Below are 21,361 nucleotides of genomic sequence, written 5' to 3'. Positions count from 1 at the left end.
TTGCTAAGGAGTCAAGTGTGGGATCCCTGCAGAGAGGAGGAGGGCTGCAGCTGGGACGGCAAAGGTCAGAACATTGCAGACATCATTTTCCAAAAATTCCCATGAAGCCCCGGCGCGGGAGCCGGGAGCCGGGCCCCGCCGCGCTGCCCATGAATAATGAGAAAGCCAGGGAAGAAAGCTCCCTTTCTTCCCTCCTACCCACGCTAATGTAATAAAACAAATTAGAATAATTATTCTCAATTTCAGAGCCATAATGCCCAGGATCAGGGCACGCTTGTCACCGAGATGACAACTACATCCGTTGGATTCCTTTTCTCCTCCTCCTTTTACATTTAGGGATGGCCTTAAATTCCCACTTTTATTTCATTACATCTAATGCGATTTTACTCCAGGCATCCAGATTCTGTTTGCTTCAAAGTCTTGGGTATTTTTGCCAGAAAGTTCATCTCCCTTATTAGCTAATCACATCCCCACCCTTTCCAGTAACCTTTCAAATGCCACCCACGTTATGACACTTTTAACAGGATCCAAGAGAAAACAAAACAAGAAACACGAAGAGTTTAACACGAACCACAAGTTTCTAAAAGGATTTGCTGCAGTTGGTTAAATGAAGTGGGTTTTTTTTAAATGGTAAAGAAAATTCAAAATCACTTCAGAATGTATCAAATATCAAGTGATATACAAATAATCTGGAAATAATTGATCCTTTCTCTGTGAAAACACATCTCTGGGAAAGATGGGCAACATTTACTAGGAAAAATTTTTGACAATTTAAGGGGGAAAATTATTGCTTATTATTATTATTATTATTTCCCAAAACTATCACTTTAAATGATCTTTTTTCCTCCTGTAAAAGGGGAAAATATCTTTTGTGCAGACTTGAAACGCCAGAGGATTTAAATCATTTTCTAAGTCTCTGCCTGCCAAGAACTGCTCCAAACTCCTCTGTTCTGCAGCGGCTTCTGAGGATGTACTTGAACAGCTCAGAGAGGCTGAGTTTGGATTTGGGAAGGGGGGGTCAGTCTGGAGTTACTGTCAGAAAGGGAAATCCGGGAAGTGGGAGAGAAAAAAACTAAAGAGAAATTTTGTTTACAGGAAGCAAAGCAAGGGGAGGGAGCGCCAAGTCACAAATCCCAGCTGGAAAAGATGCACTTGAGTTTCCCTAAATTCCCCCTGTGCTCCTCAGGACCTTGTGTGTGACACACCCTGGGTAAGGAGGGATTGATCCTGGAAAGGGCTTTCCAGGATAAAGGGGAGAAGAAAACCCTTTCCCTAAGGGATCCCATCCCAGCTCCTGGGGTTCCACCAGCCCGGCGAGCCAGGAGCTGCCCTGGAACAGTTTAAGGGCATCACACAAGGAAGGTGTCCAGGATGCTGCACAGAGCAGATGAGTACATAAAAACACATTTATATTCTAAATACTGATATTATATATTATTGCATAACACACAGATTAAAGGATCTAATTCCTGGGGCAAACTTGAGGCTCGGGCTCGTGGTCCCGGCTGGAAGCGGAGCCCACAGGGCACAGACCCATCTGGACACAGACCCCGGAGTCCTCCCAACCCCAACACCTGCAGCAGCCAGGGGGAGATTGGCAGCTCTAAATCTGAATTTCCTTGCTTTGGGCACTTTTAAATTAAAGTGGTAATGTGCTTTAAATCCCGTTTCCCTGCTTTTTCACTCCGCTCTTCAATCCCTTCCTCCAGAAACTAATCAAGATGTCTCAGACTCACTCACAGCCTCTGCTCCAGCCACTTTCCCTGGTAACTTATTCCATATGGCTGTGATCCTTTGCAGGACAGCTCCACTTTAATTCTCTATTTACTCCCCGTTTCCCAAAGTGCTGTTACACCCCCAGTGCTCAAACCTCCCCCACCTCCTCCTTCCATCCCAGTGATAATTCTTCTCCGTTACTCAGAGAAGCTGTGGCTGCTCCATCCCTGGAAATTCAAGGCCAGGTTGGATGGACTTGGAGCAACCTGGTCTAGTGGAAGGTGTCCCTGCCCATGGGGGGGAACTGGATGAGTTTTAAGATCTGTTCCAACCCAAATCATTCCATGATTCTGTGATATGTACAGAACATCACCAAGTGGGCAAACATTACCTACAAGTCCTTTTGGTAGTGAGTGGACACATCCCAGCAGTGCTGCTGCAAAGGAAAATGCTGACTAGAAACCCTTGGGAAACAACCACCTCTCAGGACTGAGCTCAATGCACACCAAGATGCAGCCTCAGCTCCCACCCCACAAGTCAGATGGGGAATGTTGATCAAAAACCACCTCATTACCACCAAGGAAAGTGCCCTACTGGCAACAGGGCTGCCCCTCTTGGCAAGTCACCGTAGTTTGGGTGATGTCCTTGGATAAGACAGAATCACAGAACCAAGGCTGGAAGACCTTCAAGATCATCTAGTCCAACAGTCACCTCAGCACCACCATGATCACCCCTAAAACCACATCCCCAAGTGCCACATCCAGGCACCTCCTGGACACTTCCAGACATGGTGACTCCACCTCCTCCCTGGGCAACTTATTCCAATGCCTGACCATTCTGCCAGTGAACAGTTTTTTCCTAATCTCTGATCTGAACCGCCCTGGTGCAACTTGAGGCCATTTCCTCTCACCCTTTCACTTGGAGGGGTGGCACAAGTCTGGGCACACACCTTTGCTCCCCCACCCCGTGATTCTGGTGGCGACACAAACCAACGTTTTGCACCTTCCGAAATTTCAAGGAACCCAAGTGACAGAGATTATCACGAGCAGAACGAGGGAGGCATCAAGGCACTGAGCTCTTCTGAGCAAATCAGCCCCACAAATGTCTGTTTGCATCACTTATTTCCCAACAAGCGCTCGCTCGCACAAAGAGCCGCTGTTCTGTCGCCTCTGTGTGTTCCCAGGAAGCATCATCCGGCTTTACATCCCGCGCTAATGGATCGTTAGGAACATCAAACATATAGATTGAATCACGTAATTACGCCTCTGAAGAAGTCAGCAATATTTGAGCTCAGCCCAGCACTCGCTGCCAATCAAACCCCGGCGGCAGCGCCAGCCCCGCGCTCCTCGGCTCCTGCCACACACAGCCAGGATTATTCCACTTCCCATTGCTCCCTGAGCAAGCCCAGCCAGCCCCAGGGAAGACATGGACAATGAAGCAAGATCTGGACATGATTTTTTGGGGGAAGATTAGCCAGAAAACAGCAAAACTCCCTCATCACAGAATCACAGAACGGTTTGGGTCAGAAGAGACCTTAAAGATCATCTCGTTCCAACCCTTCCTCCAACACCTTCCACTAGAGCAGGTTTGCTAAGTGCAAAGTCTCTGGTTGCTAGAGCTCCACATGGAAAAAGAGCCCAAATAGGATACACTGAATGGAGAGAAAAAAAAAAAAGGACTGACAAGTGAAATCAGCCCCATGATACAGGAACCAACCACAGAGAACAGGAGGAGAACGTGGAGTCCTCACTGGGAGCCACCACATCGCAGAAGAGAGACCTCCTTGCCCACCTGAGGTGTATTTCAAACATGGCACTGCTCACCTAACACTCAGCACAAGGTGAGAAAACACAGCTGAGCCGAGGGAATGCCGTTTGCTTGGAGGATTTTCCAAGGAAAGCCTTTCCCCAACCACCCAGAAGAGTCCTCGGAGAACTGCCCGGGAAAGCCGAACGTCCTTTCTGTGTAAAATACAATCCCTGCCAATCCCACCCCTGGGAAAAGCTGCCTCCAGCACACACTTGTGCACAAGCTTCAGCTCCTGCCCAGATTAGGAGGAAACCAAAGATGCCCCGGGAGCAGAAGCACCTGCTTTCCAGGAGGATCCTTCGCTGTCACGCGTTAAACTCCCTTCCCGCTGCCTGCGAGCGTCGTTACCCGGCCCCAGAGGAGAAGGACATGTGTTTGGGCCCCAGAACATTAAAGATCCCATCAATCACCCGTTTCCACTGCCTTGTGTAGACCCCCATTTAATGACCTTTCCATGCTTTCCGCTCCTGTGCCTGTTCCTGATGTATCAGTATCCCAGACACTCTGGGATGTGGCGGGAGCCAATTCCTCTGCAAAGGCTCTCCTGACAATAACAGGAGAGTTATAACTCTCCAGCTAAAGAAGAGAAGCAGCACAGAGATAACAGTAACAAAGATGTTTGGGGAGCATGGTTTCCCTTTGTATCCAGCCTGTCCCATAATTCAGAATATATCACACATTAGCAGGAGCAAAGCTCAGTCAGACTCCGAGTTTAGGAGGAAAGCAGGGGGGAAACTTGGTGATCATATAATTTTTTAAGGAAATTAGCTGGGTTTCCCTACACTTGGTGTCATGGACAATCAGTTCATTCTATAATCAGCATCACAACTGAGAATCACCAAATCCCAGAATCATTTAGGTTGGAAAAGACCTCCAAGATCGAGGCCAATCTTTGATTCATCACCCACTGAGTGCCACATCCAGGCCTTTCTTGCAGCATTTAGAAGGTGAGAAGTACCAAGCCCACAGGATCCAGCCTCCATCCACAGAGGATGAAGGGCCTATGCTGACATTTGGGAAGATTCCATTGGTGACAAATGCCCCAAAATAATACATTTACCATGAGATTCCCCAAAAAAAAAAACCAACCAACAAAAAAAAGCACCCAGCCACCCCTCCTACAGTGATGATCCTTAAAGTTCTGGGATATTTTAAAGTGTCCAAGCAGATGGAGATGTCAGGATGTGCCCCTGCCACACCTTTATTGCAACAGAGATGGGGCAGTTCCTGATGGATTCTCTTACAAGCTACTTGGGAATTTCCACTGGCACTGGGACAGTAAGGCAGCAATTGTTCTCTTTGATACCACGGAGCAGAGAGTGACACTTCAGGAGAGCACAGACAAACAAAAAATAACTGGGTAAAGCTGCTGCTTCCTGGGAATTACCCACTGGATTCCTCACAGCCTTATGAAAAAGCCACAATGCCCAAGGCTCCACTTCCAATCCTTTGCAAGGGCCAATCCCAGGGGCAGCACCAACACGGACATTCTTACTCCTGCTTTATCCTTAAAATAACCACTCCGAGCGAGGGCAAGGATTGCAGGAAGCATTTCTCTCTACACATTTCTTCTCCACTAGGAAAAATTCCCAACCCACAGGATTCTGATGGACCAGGGGCAGGTCTTGTGCTGGGGTGAGACCTCAAAGGACCAAAGCACCACTCACCGCTCCGAGCATGATCCTGAAAATCAGCCAGCGGAAGCCCCAGATGACGATGCTGGAAGGAGGAGTGTGCTGGGGAAGGCGGGACAAGGTCCACAGAGGGCACAGGAATATCCCCAGGAATCCTGTTTCCAGGAGCTGCGACTCCCATCCTGCGGTGCCAACGTGTGAGAAAGGAAAGAAAGAGAATAGTTATGGTGCTGTAAGTTATCCTCTCGCTAATTTTAAACACTGGAGAAGGAAAAAAAAAAACCCCCACCCTTAATGCTTTTTAGGTTTAATTTGGGGGAAATTAGGTACCCAACTGTCCCAATACATCACACACAGTTGGTTCAGGTGTTTGAAGCTACAGAGTGAACGACATGCATTGGGTTGTGCTGTTCTTCTCCAAGTACACACTGCATAAAAATGGGTATTTTATGCAGTGTGAAGTGAGAGAAAAATTAATAACTTCTGTGAAGCAAAGAAAAACGTGATTTAAGTGCCCTGAGCAGTGCCACTGATTCCTCCAGTCACGGAGCCAACAGTCCTTCTGACCGAGCTGGATTTGTGCCAAAACGGGGCAGTTTTATCTTCAAAAGACATTGATTAAGATCTCATTAAGTCTTACTTATCACCAACATATTAAGTGCAATTGGAATTTTTTATCATAAAGAAAAATCATAAGGGTAACAAGTCCAAATTGTCCATTGGGCCAGTTTTACCCATTGTTGGATTTTACACATGGCTGGATTTAACAAAATTACCCTGGATTGAACCAGCAGAGCTGAGATCAAAGCAGAGCCTTGGGATCACACCATGAACCTGCTCCCTGTGCTATGGGATACTTTGGAGAAGCCAGACTTTCCTTAATTCATGCAAATCTGCATTTTGCACTTTTTTGTCCCAGCCCAGAGTATAAATATTGAAATGACTGTTCTGGAAGAGGCAGAACACTCAGCCCTGTTGTGACAGGTGAAGTCCAACCCCCACCACGTTTTGAATTAACAATATATTGCTGCCAAAACCAAATTACTCAAGCTCTGTCCCACCTCCAATTATTCTTATCCTCAAATATTTCTGTGTGATACAACTGTGCTTTAAAACCATTAAAAAAGCACCTTGGTGAGGATAATTCTTGAAAATTCAGTACCATTGTTGGAGCCATTTAAGACACTTGTTGGGCAAGTTTAAGACACATTCCCACCTACATGCCTACACAAATTAAACCAGGTAGTGTCCTTGGCTCACGTGTAGCCATGTTCCTTCCCAAGGGTTCTCCAGGCACTTTAACCAGTGTGATCCACAACACCTCCCTTCGCCCAGCCCAAACAGGCAGCAAACATTCCAAACCCATCCATTCCTTCCAGCTCCAGCCTGAGCCACCTGATCCCCCACCAGAAGAGTTTTCAAACCCGTGATTCGATGCTGTCACACAAGCAAAACTACTTTGGATTTGCTTTAAAATATTTTCAGCAGCAGTCAGGAAAACTCGGGTTTTTTACCTTAATGCACACAAAATCCCTTAAATAAAAATGGATTTTTTTTTTTTCCCCCCTCAGATCATTATACACCACACAGCTATTAAAAACTCCCAATTCTCCCTCCATACATCCTGTGGTTTCCAGCAAACACACCCCAACTGCCTAAATTAGCGCTTCAGAGAGGAGAAGTGAAGAATATTGTACTAAAAGCAGCTGCACCAGGAAAGCACCAGCTAATTCCAAATGGGAGAGGTTGGTTGTGCCCAAAGAGCAGCTCTGAGGCCGACTGGCACCAAAAGGGTCGTCCATCTCCTTCATCCCTGCCTGCACAAGAATCCCACTGTTAGCCACGTTTTCATATGTTAATCACTGGGTTAGCCTTGCAGATCCATAGGATGGATGTTGAAGCGGGATCCAAACAGCCTCTGCATCCCTGCCCATCCCTTCCCCTCGGAGAGCAGCCTCTCCCGAGGACACAGCAGCACCTTCTCCTACTTTCAAAAAGTCATTTTAATCCAAACCCCAATCCCCAGGGAGGTGTCTGTGTGTGCAGAGGGAAGGGGCACAGAGGGATCTCGTGGTCCTGCCTGACCCCATTCCCACGGGTCAAACAGGTCATCGGAGGATGCTCCCGGCACACACGTCCCGAGTGCGTCCCGAGCCTTCCCGGGAAGTGCTGGCTGCCTGGAGCAGGAGCCCGGCCCTGCACCTGTGCTCCTTGTTCCAAAGAGACAACTTGGAATCCTGGCACCGGCCCCACGCGGCTGCGGGACCAACGGCATAATCCGCCTGGGCCGTGCCAGGAAGGGGCCGGCTCGGCCAGCCCAGGGTAAACAGAGCTGCCAGCTGTTGGGAGCCACTGCTCCAAGGCCCTGCTGCTCACCGAGGGCGCAGCTAAGCCGGCACCAAGCCGGGTTTAACTGCAAGTGCAGCCAAGGACAAACCGCGGGTGCAGCGCCGGGTCACGAGTCCGCGCCTAAACCTCCTCGGCTCGTGGCCGAATCCTGCCCCTCCAGCTGAAGGGTGGTGCTGCACCCCTGAACTGCAGAGCACATCCCACCAAGGCCCTGCTAAAACCCAAGGCTAGGTGTAGATAAGCTGGGAGAGGCTCTGATTTATTCCCAGCCCTTCCTGAGGGATGGAGTGTCCACAGCTGGTAGTGGGGTCGTGCAGATCAGCTTTCCACACCCTGCACTCAGCTCCTCTCCAGACTCTATCCATCTTCTTTCCACCCCAATAAGCTCCTCATCTTGGATCTTTTCTGCTCCCAACCCACTGACAAAGGTCTCACTGCTTTCCCTTCCCCAGTTAGCACGGACTCATCCTGACCACAGCCTGTCATTCCCAGAAAATCATTAAGGCTGGAAAAGATCTCTAAGGTCACCGAGTCCATTCCTCTTTCAGGCCTCATGTTGAGCAAACAAAGAGCTTGAGCTGGGTACTACTCCCTCAGCAATGGAAGTGCCTGTGATGGTGAGATTATCTGAGATGCCCCACATGACATGGCTTCTACTAAAATTACAGCTAAATCAGGAGGATTCCCGAGGACGTGAACATGTTCAACACCACAAGTGCATCCACAGCTCCAGGTACAAGGGGGGAGCTCTGCTCCATCTCACATTGGGGCTTGATTGTAAATTGATATCAGAATCAGGATTACAAGATCCATCACCAGGAACCTCCCGTTTGCAGCCACTGACTCACCAACAGTTGTTCACATCTGCCCTCACAAGCCTCAGACTCCAAATCCATCATGATCTCAGACAGCTCCCAGGCCATAACTGTGTCTCTGCTGAAGTCTGAGTGTTGCCACCTTTGAAATGGTTGCCACCACTGCAGGGGTTTCCAAAGCCCAAACAGACTGTGACACCTCCAAGGAATCAACCAGGTCACCACAGCTGGGCAGGGAAGGGCTGAGGAACAAGTGGTTCTTTGCTGACCCACACATCTGATTATCAACAGTGGTTTTCTCCCTAATCTTACCCTCCTCTTACCATCAGGTGGGCAGCACTGATGAAGGTGATGAAGTGGAAGGTGTCCCTGCCCATGGCAGGAGGTTGAAACAAGATGAGCTTTGAGGTCCCTTCCAACTCAAACCATTCCAGGATTCCATGATGAGGTGGATTTGCTGATGTGGCAGTGCCAGGGAAAGGAGCACAACACAACCACATCCTCCATTGCCACCAAACACCCCAGGAACCACGGACCAAACCCTCCTCCAAGCTGCAGGAATTCCCACCCTTGGCATTTTCCAGGACCGCACTAGCACAGCAAAAACATGGACGTGCAGGAAGTCATCTCCATGACCTGGGGGGACTCAGAGGGGAAATCGTGATAGAATCATGGAATCACAGACTGGTTTGGGTTGGAAGGGACCTTAAAGCTCATCCCATTCCACCCCCTGCCATGGGCAGGGACACCTTCCACTATTCCCAGGTTGCTCCAAGCCCTGTCCAACCTGGCCTTGGACACTTCCAGGGATGGGGCAGCCATATCTGGGACAGCCCCACTTTGGGGCTGGGAGAGGGGAGGGCAGGCCTTGGCCATTGGGAACTTCAGGAGCATCCATGTGGAAGCCACGGAGCACCACAAAACCCAACAAACCAGTGACAATCTGGGAACCAAAGCCCCGGTACCGGAGCAAAGATCTCCTGCGTGGAGCGAAGCCGCTTCATCCCCTACAGCAACACTGCCCAGCCCTGGAATTTTTGGGGTGAAACCCATTGGATAAACAGCAGCAAACCTCTCTGCAAAGGGCACTTCCCATCCTCAAGGCACCATCCTCATTTCCTGGGCTCTGTCCCGGGGCTCCCGCTGATCCTGCTGGGAACGAAAGGGTCACGTTGTTGACCCACCTGCTCCTGTTTTCTTCACTTGGATCTCGTCAAATTTCAGCAGCTGCAGAGCGGCACAAAGCGCCCCATTGTTATCCCAGCACAGCCGGAGAGGGAGCCACGGGCTGGGCTTTTTTTGGGGGGGGAAAAAAAAAAAATTTAAAAAAAAATAAAGGTGGAAATAAAATAAACTGCCAATGGCGGCTGCACTTGCCCCACACGCGTTGGGAATGTTTGGGACATGCTCCGAGCCTGATGCAGCCAAATCCGTGGCTTTGGCATTTTCTGGAGGTCTCTGCTGGGGCAGGGGAGGAGGAGGAAAACAAGGGGGATGTGCCAGAGGGAAGGAAGGAAGGAAAAACAACGCAGAAAAAAAGGCTTTCCCATGTTCCTTTTAGGGTTTTCGAATGTTTTTCTTCTTTAAAATGATATAATCCCTCACGAAACGCAGGGTTTGTAACATTAAGTGATCTCTGGAGTCCAAACCCACGTGCTGCTGGACAGAGGAGCTGCAGGAGCCGGGACCACACGGCCCCACCTCATCCTTCAGCAGAGACTCCACGCCTTGGAAGGGCTGCAGGAACCTGCACTGGGGCTGAATACGCTAAAACAAGTTTTAGAAAATTGGCATGAATGGCCTCCAAAAAAAGTCCAAGGCAGCCCCATTATGGTTCCCTATAGAGGGTATTATTTCCTAATGGAGCACAGATTAAACAGGATTATATCGTTATATCATAATTTTCATCTTTATGACTTCCCATCAAATAAATTTCCCATCAGAACAGCCAAGTTATCACATGTCCATGGCTACAGAGGGAAGTCAGCTCAGCTCTTTCCTCCCAGTCTCCACATCCCAGTTTGCTGTTGACATGGACAATCAGGGAGAGAAGCAATGAGGCAGAGAAGGGCTGAAAGCCTCCAGAAGAAGACAAAAAACAGGTCTGAAGTTTCCTACTTTCAATTAATCTATTTTTCTGACTAAAAAAACTCATCTGGCCAAAAAACAACCCTCGTACCTACCCTCGTAAGAAAAGCTCACAGAAGTTTATATTTATTAATTCCCCTTCCTAAAATACGGGATAAGGTGAGGCAGCAAGTTGTTTCTGTCTGAATGTAAATGTCTACATGTCAAACTTCAAGAGAGCAGGTTTGCATGGCACACACAGAAGCTTCTCCAGCGTGGATACATGGATTTTCCAGCTCCCAGCAGCAGGCAGTGCAGCTGTCTCCCTATGGATATTGTGTGTCAGACACCCTGGCAGCCAAGGAGAGGGAGACATCTAATACAGACTGACTTACCCTGGAATTAGACCTGCTCCTGAGCCTCTCCTCCCTCCCGCCCTGAAAACCAGGATTGCAGCCCTGGGGTGAAAACACCTGGTGAAAACAGCCTGGGTTCTGCTGATGAGCACGGGATGGTCTGATCCGTGGCTGGAGCTGGGTCAGGGCAGGGTCAGGCTGGATTTCAGGGAAAGGTTCTTCCCCCAGAGGGTGGTTGGCACTGCCCAGGCTCCCCAGGGCAGTGGGCACAGCCCCAAGGCTGCCAGAGCTCCAGGAGGGTTTGGACAATGCTCTCTGAGGGACAGGGTGGGATTGTTGGGGTGTCTGTGCAGGGCCAGGAGTTGGATGGATGGTCCTTGTGGGTCCCTCCCAACTCAGGATATTCTATGACTCTGCAAATACTCATTTACCCCCCTCACCCTCCTTCCCCTGCCCTCCATCCTCAGCTCCCACCCACAGAAACACAGATCAAATCAGAAAAAGCCCAAAACAGAACACTTCTATCAATACAGAGACACAGCAACACAGACAGAAGCAACACTTCTTTTCAAAATTACATATTGCCTCCAAAGGGAATAGTCAGGTCAGACTTAATCTTCTAGGAAGATAATCAGGAAAGATAAATGTCAACTAGGAAGGATAAGTCTCACAAGAGCCCACCCCTCAACTCATGGAAAATACATGTTCCTGCTTCTTCCTTGCTTTTTTAAAATACAAAATAACACTGCAAATCATCCCCACTTTGGTACTGTAAATCATCACAACTCATCAGTCCCGGCAACAACTTCCTCCAAGGAAAGCAAAGCTCCTGACTGTGCCTAAAAGAGCTGCATTGCTCTGAAGGTCTTTGCTAACAAGTTAAAATAACAGAAAAAAACCCAGAAAATCCTGCTCCAGGTAACTACAAACACCTTTTTTTATCTCCAGTGTGAAACACTGGTCACACTAAAACCCAGGGCAAAGTTACCACCACTTACAGCTGGGATTGGCTCTCACCTGTCCCAGTTACCCCCCTGCAGCTGGTTTTCCCTTTCTCCTGCAGCCCAGAGCATCAGCCCCCTCCCTTTTTGCCTTTTTTTCCAGTCATTTCCCCTTTTTCAGAAGGACAACAAACCTGTTAGAGAGTCAGAGACTCTCTCCTTCGCTCTCCAGCTTCCCAATTATCAGTAAAAACAGAGGCACAAAGAGCACTTACAAGAAACACTCAAGTTTGTGTTGAGTTTTACAAGTTTCCCTCCCTGGCTGGACAGGATTTCTGGTGATTCCTGGTGGAAAGGTCAAGTCTCTCCACAATCACACAGACTTTGAACATGAAAACCCTGTCAATAATGTCCAAGAGCAGTTCGGAATCTCCTCCATCCACAGGGCAAGACAAGGTTGAAATAATTTAAGTCTTTCAATGAGGTGGAAAGCAAAGCCCAGAGACTGGCACTGCACACCAAAACTCTCTTTCCAATGGGTATAACGCAGAAAGTTGCAACTTTAAGACTTAAAAACACTTCAGAACCACAAGAATGCTTCATTTTGAAGCGTTCAAGCAAAAAAAAAATCCCCCCAAGTTCTGAGATGCTGATCTGAGCTGGGAGAGAGAGAGAGAAAGGAGATTAAAAAAGGAAGAAATCATCCACCACAGCTCTGAGGGAAAGGCAAGGAGGCAAGGCTGTGATTTATGGCTTCTCAGCTCGTGGTGCCTTTCCCTTGCAGACCCCAGAACAAAGGGATGTGTCTCACAAGCCACCAGCCCTGCAGGACCTGGAGCCTTTTCAGAGCTCTGAGAGCCAAAACTCAGAGGCTGAAGGTCAGAATTCCCTTTGGCTCCATGTCCTGGGCAAGAGCTGATAACCCCAGTCCTCCACTGCCAGCCCAGGCCACTCTGCTGCCCCAAAAACCACCAAACCCAAGGTGTGACCCAGCTTCCCACTGCCCAACCCTGCCAAACCCCTCGCCCCAAAAACACCACAACCAACAAACACTCCCCACTTCTCCTCCTCAGCCTTGGGATACTTCACATTTCACAGGCAAAAGAAAAGTTCTCCGTGTTGTTGGAAGATTTGGGAAAACGTTATCCATAACTTTTGTTCTTTAAAGTATAAACTACCCAGAATTTAAAAAAAAAAAAAAAAAAAAAAAGATTTAGCATGAAAAACTTTTAAAAGCTTCCAAGTGCTCTCCAGGGTAGTCATTAGAAACTACTTAGGTAACAGGAGGGTGATAACAGTGAGTTAATGCAGCATTAAATTAGCCCTCCTTCCATGCAGAACTCTAAGTGACAGAGGAATCAGTTGGGAGGATTTTTATTTTATTTTTTAAATAATGAAGTTAATGGATTTCCTGTTTTTAGCTCTGTGGGCGGCTGTCATTTTGAGGGATCTGTACATACTGTATTTAATTACTCTGTCTTAAAGGAATGAAAATAAGTTCATCCCTGTTCCTCTGAACTCAGGGGCACCAGCACCTCTCCAGCTTGGCCATCAAGGTGAGGAGAACCCACAGGGAGGGTGGGATGGCTCTGCAGATGGGTGACAGCAGCTCACTCTCTGCACTCCTGTTGACCAAAGAGGCTGTGACTGCCCCATCCCTGGAAGTGCCCAAGGCCAGGTTGGATGGGGCTTGGAGCAACCTGGGCCAGTGGAAGGTGTCCCTGCCCATGGCAGGGGGTAGGACTGGATGGGCTTTAAGGTCCCTTCCAACCCAAACCATTCCAGGATTCCCAACGTCCGAAGTCATCCCTTAAAATCCTCACAGGTCACAAGACTGGTGCTTCACATCCCAGTGAGCTGAGGGGAACAAGCCCCAGGAATGTTCCCAGCTCAGAGAGGGCAGTGGCTTCCCAGGGTTGCCCATAACAGACCATGAGGAGCAGGGTCAGTGATGTCCCTCAGTGAACTTGGACAGAGATGAGCAGGGCTGAGGCTGATCACAGACTCCCAGGATCACTGAGGTTGGAAAAGCCCTCCCAGCCCATCAGTTCCACCCTGTGCCCCATCCCCACCTTGTCCCCCAGCCCAGAGCACTGAGTGCCATGTCCAGTCCTTCCTTGGACACCTCCAGGTATGGAGACTCCAAACCTCCCTGGGCAGCCCCTTCCAAGGCCTGACCACCCTTTCCATGGAGAAATTCCTCCTGATGTCCAACCTGAACAAAGCTGCCTGAGCATCCTGCAATGGTCCCCAGCCCACGTGTCACACAGAGACCTTTGTCCACGGGATGGGACTGGCTGTGAGATGAGATGTCAGAGCTGGCACAGAATGAAATGAAAGGCCAAGGCCAAGGGATGTTACCACAGCCAGGAGATCTGAGCCCTTCAGTGCTGGGGCTACACATCACCCCGGGGCACGACCTCGCCTTCCCACTCAATCCACAGCAATTCCCACCTTTTCAAGCAACCTGCTGAACACATTCCATCTGCTCCTTCTGGCCAGGCCCCCTGCAGCCCCATGCCATGTGCCTGAGGAGCTAAACTGCTAAGAACAGGTGCCTGTTGGGTGTTAAATCTTTCTTCAGGCTGCTCTGGCAGCTTAAGAAACCCTCAGCAGCTGTTCCCATGGTTCTCCCAAAGCTCCCCCAGCCCGCTCCCCTCGCCACCTCCCAGCCATCCCTCCCCACTTGTGCACTTCAGGCAAGAGCAAATTAAAACCAACACCATGAAGGCACCTGGCGAGCTGCTGTGCCAGCAGACAGCGAGAGCAAACCTCCAAATAAAAAGCACATTAGACAAGTTTTTCCTGCTGTGTCACGTGGGATTCCCATTGCCCCAGAGAGATGGAGCTTCAGCCTCGTGCCAGCACACGTTTCAACACCAGTGTTTGCAGGAGATGGCAAAACACAGAGCAGGGGAGGGTTAATTCAGGTTTCACCCAGGTTTGAACTGAATCTCTCATTTAATATTTTCTCTGAATCCCTGATTTTTTTTTCCCTGGGCATGGTGCTTTTCAAGTACAGCTCGTAGATGGAACAAGGAAAAAAAATATGCTGGATAATTTATCAACCTCGAGGCAGAAATCCCCATCCAACACCCCAACAGGCACAGGATCACAGGAGCAACTCCAAAGGGTAGTCTCAAAGGTGAGACTTACAGAATCATGGAATTGTTAAGGTTGGGAAAGATCTCTTGGATCATCAAGTCCAGCACCACCATGCTCACCACTAAACCCTGGACTCAGGTGCCCCATCCACGTGTTTTCTGAACACTTCCAGGGGTGGTGACTCCACCACTGCCCTGGGCAGCCTCTGCCAGGACTCCACAACCCTTTCCATGGAGAAATTTTTCCTAAATTCTATCAAAAGACCATGAACAGGTTATGGTCACCTTTTAGGTGGGACATGAAAGGCTGTCCCGGTGCAGGAGAAGAAATGCAGGTTCTGGTAGTAAAAGGATGTCCCAGAGAAGGAGAGCACAACTTAACAGTTGTGCTTATGGAGGGAACAGGGCACTGTGGTTTCTGGTGGGCTGAACTTACCAGTGCAGGAGGAATTTCTCCATGGAAGGGGTGGTCAGGCATTGGAAGGGGCTGCCCAGGGAGGTGGTGGAGTCCCTATCCCTGGAGGTGTCCAAGGAAGGAATGGATGTGGCACTCAGTGCTCTGGGCTGGGGGACAAGGTGGGACTCCATGGGCTGGGAGGTCTTTTCCAACCTCAATGATTCTTGAATTCCATCTTTTACACTAAAAACCTTAAAAAACTCAATAAACCCTCAACCAGCCAAGAAAAAAAAAAAAAAGCAGATACCATTAACACAAGACAGCAGCACAAAACCACTACAGCACCTATAATTTGATTTTTCTGATTCTAGGAGGGGATTTGCTCTGTCCAGAGCAACAATTTTTTTCCAGTGTCCCAATTTGGGGGGGATTACAGTTAAAGAAGAAAATTGATATGGCCACATCCTTTAGGACATGCCTCCAACAAGACTCTCCACTCAGCTCCATCCCTCACACTGCTGCACCAAAGCCCTGGTGATGTCACTCTGCTGGGATCCAGGGCTGCTTTAATCCAGGCCCTTTTTTCAGCAGGATGAGCTCAGAAGGGACCAAAATGAGTAACGGGACCTCAACACCCACAGTTTTAACCCCCAGGAACAGAGGAAGAAAGAGGGAGCAGGAGGAAGGAAGAGCAAACAACGATCTCAGGAAATCAAAAAGCCCATCTGACTGAAGGAGATCTGATGGGATGGAGGAGGAAGCAGCAGCTTTTTGGCAATCACAGGACAAATGCCAAAAAGTCAACTGCTTTAGGGGGTTGTTCTCACCCTGCACAGCACAAAGGGGTGAGCAAACAAAAACAGGCAGAAAAGCTGATGGTCAGAGACCTGAGCCAAGGCTTCCAAGTCCTGAAATCTCCCTTTTCATCTAAAGACAGAGATCAACCAGTTCAGCAATCACCTCATGGAGTGATACACAGCGCATTGAAAATTATAAATCATAGAATCCTGGAGTGGTTTGGGTTGGAAAGGAGCTTTAAGATCATCTTGTTCCACCCCCTGCTATGGGCAGGGACACCTTCCACCAGCCCAGGTTGCTCCAAGTTTCATCCAACCTGCCTTGGACACTTCCAGGGATGGGGCAGCCACAGCTTCTCTGGGCAACCTGTGCCAGGGCCTCACCTCCCTCACAGGGAACAATTTCTTCCTAATATCTCATCTAAATCTAATCTCTTTCTGTTTTAAATCCCTTCCCCCTTGTCCTGTCTGCAGGAAACATTAAATCTCCATGGGACCAACCTGCCTAGGGAATCTGCTGCCACACATCAAGGACAAGTTACCAAAGCAGCAAGACCAAGACCCAGAGTGTGGTGTTCTTCCCATCTCTCACTTGGGGAAAAAAAAAAAAAAAAAAAGCCAGAAGTGTCCTTTGGACACCTTTAAAGCCACTCTGTCAAGGGGTTCCAGAAGCAGAGAGGGAAGGAGGATGCAGGACATGGAGCCCCTGAGCCACCTCCCACCAAAATCTGCAACCAGAAAAGCTCACTGCAACGCTGCAGCCCTGATGGCAAAGATTTCACATGATGACCCCTTCAGCCCCTCCCCCAGGAACAGCCACAATTATTAAAAGCAGAATGTCAAACCAGAAAGTTTTATCTAGTTTGTTGGGGTTTTTTTTGCCAGAAGGCAGCTCCAAATATCACCCTAATTTCATCTTTTCTCTTCCCTCCCCCCCAGAAATTCCTCCCCACCATCGAGTTACCAGTCACTCTTCACCAGGCCACAGAGAGAGGAGAGAAAAATAATTGCAAGCCTTAAGATCTCAGGTCATTTCTTTAAGCTCTTTTTCTCAGCCTGTCCTAATATTTTACTCCCTCGATGAAAAGCGGAGGCGCAAAACAACTCCCACCCCTGTCAGCCCGAGGATACAGAAACTCAAATCATCACCTCCCAAACAACAGGAGTCAATACCCAATTAGAATATGCATTTAAGCACAAACTTAGACTTAGCTCATTAAAAAAAAAGTAAATATAAATCAGGTCTACGTGAAGAAACAGCCAGATGTGGCACTCATTCAGTTTTCTGCCTTTATTAAATAAATAAATTGCTTTTATTAACGTGCCATTCACAATGTTTTCTCACCACACGTGGATATTCCTCATTAAATTTGAAAATCTCAGGCACTGGCAGGAGAAGCAGAGAAAGTCACCCTTATTAATCTGAGCCAGCAGCTGGAGAATTATGGTGGATTCTGTTTTTAGGAATAAGCAACTTCCAGAGTGGTAAGAAAACAGAAAGATAAAGCCCTACAAAACAGGGTTATTTATTTTGACAGCTGTGGTTTAGTTGCTTTAACTGTTTATGGCCGTTTCTAAAGCAACTCTGAAATCTGCTCTGTGAAAATAAAGGAGACCCAGGAACAGCAGTTTTGGTGCAAGTCTGGAGAAGAGACACAGTGGAACGACCTGTTTTGGGGCTGGGATAGGGTGGGGAACAGGTGGGACATCAGCAAAGGGTCTGGGGACCACCAGACTGCTCAGAGAGGTTACAGATGCTACTGCAGCCACACATTCCACTGTCACAGAATCCCAGAGTCACTGAGGCTGGAAAAGCCCTCCCAGCCCATGGATCCCCCCTGTGCCCCATCCCCACCTTGTCCCCCAGCCCAGAGCACTGAGTGCCACAGCCAGTCCTTCTTTGGGCACCTCCAGGGATGGGGACTCCAAACCTCCCTGGGCAGCCCCTGCCAATGCCTGACCACCCTTTCCATGAGGAAATTCCTCCTGATGTCCAACCTGACCCTCCCCTGGCACAGCTGGAGGCCGTTCCCTCTCCTCCTGTCCCTTGTTCCCTGAGAGTAGAGCCCGACCCCCCCCAGCTCCCCCCTCCTGTCAGGGAGTTGCAGAACCAGAAGGTCCCCCCTGAGCCTCCTTTTCTCCAGGTTGAGCCCCCCCAGCTCCCTCAGCTGCTCCAGCCCCTTCCCAGCTCCATTCCCTTCCCTGGACATGCTTCATCCCCTCCCACAGGCACAGCCCTGGGTGGGTGTGGGGTGGGCATGACCCCAAGCTCTTCCCAGTTTAGGTGTTGGTGCTGGTACTGGTGCAATGGGGCATCCCAATCCCAGCTGGCTCCCACTGCTCCCACCTGCACAGGTGTCACCTGTCCCCCTCTGCCACAGCCCAGGTTTGCTCCGTTGGTTCCAAATCCACAGGGATGTTGCTTCCCCTCGGCGGAAATCAGATCAAACACGGGCTGCTGGGCATTACCATATTCTGAATATTTAACTCCCGTTTGCCCAAAGGGCACATTAAATCCCCCTTTATAGATCCCTTATTTCCTGTGCCTGGAACAGGTCATACCTTGATCCACCTTGGGATGTTCCTGCCAAAGCTCAGGGAGGGTGATGGGAGCCCACGGGGAGGCTGTGGCTGCCCCATCCCTGGAAGTGTCCAAGGCCAGGCTGGACAGGGCTTGGAGCAACCTGGGCTAGTGGAAGGTGTCCCTGCCTGTGGCAGGGGGGGGAACTGGATGAACTTTAAGGTCCCTTCCAACCCAAACCATTCCATGATTCTATGAATTCCTCAGTAACCTTTTCTTTTTCCTTGAAATCGTTGAAACTAAAGGAAAACAGATAAATTTATGTGTATTTTGACATCCAGTTTCTCATCAGGAAGATCTGTATCTTAGCTCTGATATCCATCAGAGGTTCTGCAGATACCCCAGGACTTCATTAAATAAAATTAACACCTCCTCCATCAAGTGTGTTGTCAGTGACACAGCCACACTTAAGTGACATTAACTGCACATCTTCCATGGGATTGATCCCTGCTAATGCTGCCTGAAGAAAAACAAGGTTCTAATTCCTGGAAGCTCTGAGCCACACTAGTTTTTGGAAAACACCAGGCACTCGTTTCAGGCTGAGAACACCAGCTGGGATAAATTACTTTTACTTCTCCTGATCTTCCTCAAGAACACATATTTTCTTATTTTCTGGCTGCTTTGCAGAGTTGTTGCCCACTATTGGATAGCATTATGTGCTAACAAACGTAAAAATAAAAGAATTATTGCTCCAAAGCCCTTTTCCTGAAAGGAAACTCCCTGAGGAGCCACTCCCAGCCCCCAAGGAGGCAGAACTCAACCACAAACTGCTGCTCTGCTCTGTCCTCACCTGTCCCCTGTGCCAAATTCACCTGGGACAGACCTGAGCTGTCACACCCAACTGCCAAGAGAATTGTTTGATGGGAGGAGTATCAAGAGAGTAATCAAGAAAATCCTGGAAAGGGAATTAAAACATATCTGTGTTCCCAAAATGACAACATCTCCTTCACAGTCACGCCCGCTCCGACCCACACTCACCCAAGGCAGAGGAACAACAGAAGTGACTCTGTAAGACTAAACCCACTCCAGGGGAAGTCTCTGGTCTTCCAGGATCTGCTCCAGGCCATCCCACTGCCTCAGCTTCCCAACTTCCTTTGGTGGCTTTGTCCCATAACTCGGGTACCACCACACCAGGTGCCGGTAGGACACGGACCTGCTCCTGAGGCACCTGCACATCCAGACCTTATTCCTGCCCCATCCATCACCCCAATTTCCCTTCCCAGGGAATCACACATCAATTATTTCTGTCCCAGAGCAGGGTCTGGGCAATCTTTGCTGCATCTACAGAGCCGGGGAGAGCGATGGAGGAATCCTGAGGCTCCCGACACGGCCACGTTAGGAAGCAACAACTAATATTTTAAGCCTCATAATTCCATTTTTGTTCATGTCTACATCCCACAGTCAGGAAGAAAACAGCAATAAAAAGACAATCCTAAATCCTGTATTTCCTCTCCTCTAGCCAGGAGATCATTAAAAAAAAACCCAAAACACAGTAACAACAATAACAAAGGAGAAACCCCACACACGCTCACAGGACTCAATCTTTCATTTTAAATTATCCAGGAGTTTCCTTGGTAAGACTTTTTTTGTTTGTTTGTTTCCAGGAACGCATTTTTAAAAATCATTATCCCTTTCCCTACTTCCTCAAGCTCTTAACTAACATTTACCACCTACTGCTTGTGCTACGAAATTCAGACCGATTGTAAATTAATTCCTGGAGAAGCTCAGAGCAGGAATTCTGCTGTTTGCCACCACGGATATTCTGTATGGATTTCCAAGGATGTGGCAGCACGAAGGCTGCTCACCCAAACTTTGTCAGGAAGAGAAGGCTGGGTGACCAAGGCTTGGCCATGCTGCCAGGCTGGTGGGGTTGGCACAGCCCGTGACCTTGGTGTCAAACCCAGCTGACCTGAGCTGAGCTCTGCACACCCAGTTGATCAGCCAAGATGCCCTGATGCTCCTGAAGCCTCTGGCACACTCCTGATTCAGAAGTAACTCACTTGTCCCTCCAGACCCTCCACAGAAGCACAGAATTTTGGAATGGTTTGGGTGGGAAAGGACCTTAAAGCTCATCCAGTTCCACCTGGATGATACACCTTCCACTAGCCCAGGTTGCTCCAAGCCCTGTCCAGCCTGGCCTTGGACACTTCCAGGGATCCCGGGGCAGCTACAGCTTCTCTGGGTAACCTGTGCCAGGGCCTGACCACCCTCAGAGCCAAGGTTTTCCTAGTTTTCTGAAGACAGGCACGAGGTTGGACGCCCAGACCACATCTCCCTACGGCAACTCCCAGTGATCCCCTTCTCCAGCCCCGCTGCAAACGCTGGGGAGCCTTCCTGGTAAAGCAAGGAGGGGAGAAGCAAAGCAGCATGTTTTCCCACAAATATTACCATTCCCTGAGTTCTGCTGCCAGTTGGAAGGATTCAGCAGTTTAATGATAACATAACACAGCACAGAGCAAGATTTTCCTCTGCTCCTCGCCACCGGCAACCTGGGTGGTGGCTTTCCCATGCGTGTGACATCAAATTCACTTGCAGGCACGTTCCCTACCATATAATTAAGAATTTTTGCTTCTAATTTGAAGAAGTGGCTTTTTATGTTTTTACATAAACTGCTGAAATCAACCACATTTAACAAAAATAAAAACCAATCACCCAGGATAGTGACAACTGATATTAAACAGCTCCTCGCATGTGTCCCGACACCACAAGACTCGAACACCCGCTGTAAGAAATCCAAATGACTTCAGTGCATAAAATGAACCAGATGAATTAATCATGGGGCTTTTCTGTCCTCA

General features: G+C 48.9%; 1 protein-coding gene across 2 annotated transcripts in view; it reads right to left on the bottom strand.

Annotated features, from left to right (window-relative positions):
- Positions 1 to 21,361, bottom strand: part of LMF1 (lipase maturation factor 1) — a 159,902-nt gene that overhangs the window by 100,103 nt on the left and 38,438 nt on the right. For both annotated transcript variants that reach the window (XM_032704435.1, XM_032704436.1), the window contains exon 4: positions 5,193 to 5,341. In XM_032704435.1, the coding sequence (XP_032560326.1) occupies positions 5,193 to 5,341 (149 nt within the window). The remainder of the gene's footprint in view (positions 1 to 5,192; positions 5,342 to 21,361) is intronic.

This window comes from Chiroxiphia lanceolata, chromosome 16, assembly GCF_009829145.1.
Source record: "Chiroxiphia lanceolata isolate bChiLan1 chromosome 16, bChiLan1.pri, whole genome shotgun sequence".
Taxonomy (NCBI): domain Eukaryota; kingdom Metazoa; phylum Chordata; class Aves; order Passeriformes; family Pipridae; genus Chiroxiphia; species Chiroxiphia lanceolata.
Note: the sequence above shows the minus strand (reverse complement) of the source record. Positions and strands in the feature narration are given on the sequence as shown.